The sequence below is a fragment of the Priapulus caudatus genome, unplaced genomic scaffold (genome assembly GCF_000485595.1).
Source record: "Priapulus caudatus unplaced genomic scaffold, Priapulus_caudatus-5.0.1 Scaffold498, whole genome shotgun sequence".
NCBI lineage: Eukaryota > Metazoa > Priapulida > Priapulimorpha > Priapulimorphida > Priapulidae > Priapulus > Priapulus caudatus.
This window is the reverse complement of record NW_014577559.1, coordinates 123959-129138: the sequence shown is the minus strand read 5'-3', so window position 1 is coordinate 129138 and position 5180 is coordinate 123959. Positions and strand designations below refer to the sequence as shown.

Below are 5180 nucleotides of genomic sequence, written 5' to 3'. Positions count from 1 at the left end.
GTCGCTCAGTAAGCACCCCGCGTCTCTCTGGACAAACAACGTCCATTCCACTTTAGACGATGTCCGGTTCATTAATTTCGCAAATTTTCATCACGAGTTTTGAGTTTCTTCCGTCTCGTATTTTATTACAGTCTAAGCGACTAATTTGCGAAGGCAGCCCGATAATTGCATGCATTGCAGCGGCTCTACGTGTTCTCATTTGCCTAATTTGTGCAAATTAACGTTTGACGGCTTTACACGTGATACGAGTTATCTACACCCATCTCTTCACCCAATCTTCTCAAACATGCATTAGAGGCCACTCGTCATACTTTACCCAGCTAATTATATACCTAAGCTACGGTGTGTTTAAGAAATTCCTAAACATACTTAAACTCGTCTTTTATATAAAGGTGAGCTGATGTCAAGAGGACTTACACGGGGCTCACGCGACCGATTCATAATGACATTCTACTAGGTTGTACGTGCTAACCTTAACCCAATCGCTATCCCTAACCCTAACCCTAATCCTAACACTAACCTTAGCCCTAACCCTTACCCTAACCGTAACCCTAACCCTAACCATAACCCTAATCATTAACCCTAACATTAATCCTAACTGAAACCCTAGCCCTAATCATAACCCTAACCATAATCTTAACCCTAACCCTAACTCTAGCTCTAGCAATTATTTAACTATAACCATAACCCTAATCCTAACCGCAATCGTAACTCTAGCTCTAGCAATTATCTAACCATAACCCTAACCCTAACCTTAACCTTGACCGTAATACTAACCCTCTCTCTATCGCTACTCTATACGCGGAGGTATTATGTCTCACGGGTTTGTCTCCACAGGTAACCTGCTCGTCATCGTCGTCATTCTGGCGCACCAGAAGATGCGCACGACAACAAATTTCTTTCTCGCTAACCTCGCCTTTGCCGACATGTGCGTCGGCATCTTCTGCGTCTATCCCAACCTCTATACGCGCCTGTGGAAGCACTGGCCGCTAGGAACGTTCATGTGTCGACTCTACAACTTTGTGATGGGCACCAGCTACACGGCGTCCGTTCTCATCCTGGTCGTGATAGCCATCGAGCGCTACCTCGCCATTCTCATGCCGTTCAAGTGCCGTCAGCTTCTGACGCAACGTCGCCTCGTGGTAACAATCGTCGTCATCTGGGTGCTGGCGATGAGTAACAATGCATGGAAGTTCGCACTGTCTCGCGTCATCGTCATCGGCGCTGACTTCCACCTGTGCTCACTGAACCACGAGTTCATCTGGTACTACGACGTCGCCAACATCGTCTTGTGGTACGTGACGCCGCTCTGCGTCATCACGTTTATCTACGTGCGCATCTGTCTGACGCTGTGGCGCAGCGCCACCAGCCGCGCCGTCAACGTCGAGCTGCGCAACCTCAGCCGCGACGCGACGCGCGCGACGCGACTCTGCGTCGTCGACGCGCGCACGACGCACTGCGTCACCGAGATAAGCGACGCCGACGAGCGACGCAACGGCGCCGTGACGCCGCGGGACGCCGTCGCCATGCCAGCGCGGCGGGTGAAGAGCATCGAGAGTTGCGCTGCGCGGAAGAAGCCGCCAGGGGCGCGGCGAGCGCCGGATGAGACGGCCATGTTGGCGCGCAAGCGCGTCGTTCGTCTGCTGATCGTCGTCGTCGTCACGTTCGCCGTCTGCGTGCTGCCGTACCACGTCACCGTGCTGCTGCCCTTTCCGATCTACTACAGATGTCTGCCCGTGCTCACGGGCGTCAGCTTTGTGCTTCTCTACCTGCAGAGCGGGATCAATCCGGTACTGTACGCGATCTTATCCGACCGGTTCCGGACCAGCATGAAGGAGGTGTTTCGCTGTCGACGCTCTCCACGCCCCAACCGCTCGTCGGCCTGCTACTCCTACACGACTGCGCCCACTACCGGCGGTAACTCTAGCAGTCTGTAGTAGCGCGCGCGGGGTGGTGGTGGCGGTGGTAGTGGTGTGTGTGTATGTGTCTGGGTGGGATGGGGGGTCGTAGTGGTGTTTTGGGGAAAGTAGGGTCGTATTAGTGGTGTGAGGGAGTGGATAGTCCATGGAGGTGGTGGTGTGGGTAGTCGTAGTCGTAGCGGTGGTGTGTGAGTGTGTGTGTGCGCGCGAGCGCGCGCGTGTGTGTGTGTGTGTTTGTGTGTGTGTGTGTGTGTGTGTGTGTGTGTGTGCGCGCGCGCGTGTGTGTGTGTGTGTGTACGCACGCCCGTCTGTGTGCACGCGTGCGTGCGCGCAGCACAAGGCGTGATTTTGTGAGCGAATATTCTTATATATCCACGTTTGTTTGTGATCATTGAGTTATATATTGGTTTGTACTAACTAGGAATTCGACGTGTTATTTATTAGATTATCGTAGGCATGGATTTGTCACGTTGATTGGTCAGAGATTCGCTATGTAACGGCATTACGTTCATTATCGGCATCGTGGATATTATCTATTATCTTCATACATTATCCATTTATCCGTAACGTAAAATGAGCCTAACGAAATATTATTGTACGGTACGTGCCTTTAAAAATTAAAACAATTATTATCACTTAACCCAAACGTAGTATTCATAAAAGAACAGTATGATAATATAAGGGATTGAATAAGGTATCACATACCGCATAAGTGCAACTTCACCTAAAGTATGAGCGTCCCGTTATGGTATCCCAATAGAGAGTTTGAAACGATCTTCTCAGTGGTGTGGATTTACATACGGCTATGACATAACCGGCCTGATCCAGTCACGCACGCATAGCTATCCGCCTTCTCTAAATACTTTCCCAGGCGCTGCTCATAGCTCCTTAGAACTATTTCGCTACAATAAATCTACTATTGGGATATTAGCCGCACGGTCTCGTGCGACTACGCGTCGCAGCGAAAATTTTCCTTCTCTGCTCTAGGTAATAAGATCGGTATAATTATACAGGCTTCTGCACAAGCTAGAGCACCGATTAGGCTTGCTTCGCCCGATGAACTGTGATTAGGAGGAGTATATTGATTGAGTTTATCGTCATCATCATGTCTGCATGTTGTTGATGATAATGAGGGGCAGCTCGGTAGCTATAATGCTATGAAATGTGAAACCATGAAAGTACAGCACTAAATTATAGTAATGCATTTGCATCAGTCGTGACATCTTATTCCACGCGACGTCAGAATCGAACCGATCATAGCATTGTGCTAATAGTATCAGAGACGGATTACGCAAATGGCTAGTTGCTTATTCGAGTCCTGTAAATATGTCATATCATCTCGCTCTTGGTAGAATTATAGGTCCGTAATATTAGTATAATGAATGGGCTCTTGGAGATATTAATGGAATATTTAGAAATGTATGGTGGGTGAGTATGCAGAGCTATACAAGAAGTAAACATACCGTAGAAGTGTTATGTGCAATCATTTGTCGTAATCTACTTAATGCCTTGCAGTGTGCGTGCACGTGATTGCTGCGTGTGCGTGCACGTGATTGCTGCGTGTGCGTGCACGTGATTGCTGCGTGTGCGTGCACGTGATTGCTGCGTATGCGTGCACGTGATTGGTGCGTGTACGTGCACGTGATTGCTGCGTGGGCGTGCACGTGATTGCTGCGTGTGTGTGCATGTGATTGCTGCGTGTACGTGCACGTGATTGCTGCGTGTACGTGCACGTGATTGCTGCGTGGGCGTGCACGTGATTGCTGTGCATGTGTGCGTGCACGTGATTGCTGAGTGTGCGTGCACGTGATTGCTGCGTGTGCGTGCACGTAATTGCTGCGTGTGCCTGCACGGGTTTACCGCGTGTACGTGCACGTCTCGCTAGTAAATTTTTGATGTCACCATTAAAAGGATAAGAGCCAACTCTGGTCAGATACCCATCGTAAATCCGTTGATTGTATCATCGAAGCCACACTGCTGTCAATCTATTTATCGTTGTTGCCATTATTCTGCAGGTTATTACTATACGTATACGAATAATGGTGTTCGTGTGTGTGTGTATGTATGTATATATATATATGTGTGTGCGCGTGATCATGAGTGTGTGTGCGCGTGCGTGTATGCGTACGTGTGCGTGTGTGTGCGTTAGTGCGTGTGTGTGTGTGTGCGTGTGCGCGCGCGCGTTCTCGTGTCCGCGCGTGCGTGTGCGCGTACGTGTGCGTGTGTGTGCGTGAGTGCGTGTATATGTTTGCATGTGCGTGTGTGTGTGTGCGTTCGCGTGTGCGCGTGTTTAAGATACACACACGAGAGCTATTAAGCAAAACTACAAAAGAGGAAAAAAACATTTATTGTGTCAGTGTCGATTTCATTTAACTATTATGGTAGTTTAATACGTTCTGTGTGTGTAACAGCTTTGTGTGGTGTATCAGCTTAAGTTGGCTTTGTCGAATAACTAACATTTCGACTATGACGATCGGCTCCCTTTTACTCACCTGATGTATTTAGGAACAGCAGTAGGTCTATAGACGTAAAATCACATAACAATCCGCATATCAGAGGTATAGGAAGTAGTGAAAATTATACAGTGTGACGTTTACGTATGTAATATGACTGTTAACGTTATAATATAGAAGCTATATATATTTTAATTATTTACATTGCATTGTTCGTTGTTTTCATCAAGCAGCCGATTAATATACTAAAAGGTTCTTACCGCTACACGTATATCATTGCACGCTTAATCATATTCACTGCCTGCATTCTAACGTCTTCCGTTCTCACACACATAATCCAACATCATTAGTTGCGAATACATACAAATAGTCGCGGACGCCTTTCACCTTGCCCATGTGTACACCTGTGACAACGTGCTCCGGTCAGATTTAAGCTCACTCTATGGATATCGGAGCCGCACTGTATTTAATATGCGAATTCTTAGCATAACCCGACAGGATATTGCACCGCGGAAGCGGGTGGCCAAATCACGCGTAGTCTAATTGCGCGACGCGTCGATAATTTCCGTACGCCCTTGTCCGACGTTCCTGTCACCATCTATCTCGCATTCATACATCATCACACATTCATTCATTCATTCATTTATTCATATATCCGCACGATATCGACAAAATCACGATGAAGCATATTCGACGCAAACAGATCTCCGCCTCACGCGCGCGTTAACGAGCGACGAACGCGTCACGCGTCAATATGGCCGCCATACGGATCGTATCGGTGGCGGTCGCTCCGGCGAGCGCTCGCTCG

At 48.3% G+C, this 5180-nt stretch overlaps 1 protein-coding gene across 1 annotated transcript; it reads left to right on the top strand.

Moving 5' to 3' along the window:
- The first annotated feature begins 812 nt into the window (after window positions 1-812).
- LOC106811042 (substance-P receptor-like) lies at window positions 813-1937 on the top strand. The gene has a single exon (XM_014814559.1). It carries the CDS (start codon window positions 813-815, stop codon window positions 1935-1937), a length of 1125 nt encoding a protein of 374 aa, XP_014670045.1.
- Window positions 1938-5180: the final 3243 nt, after the last annotated feature.

Bases quoted from the DNA above. Each gene is read 5' to 3' on its own strand.
- LOC106811042 (XM_014814559.1), top strand. From the start codon at position 813: ATGTCTCACGGGTTTGTCTCCACAGGTAACCTGCTCGTCATCGTCGTC.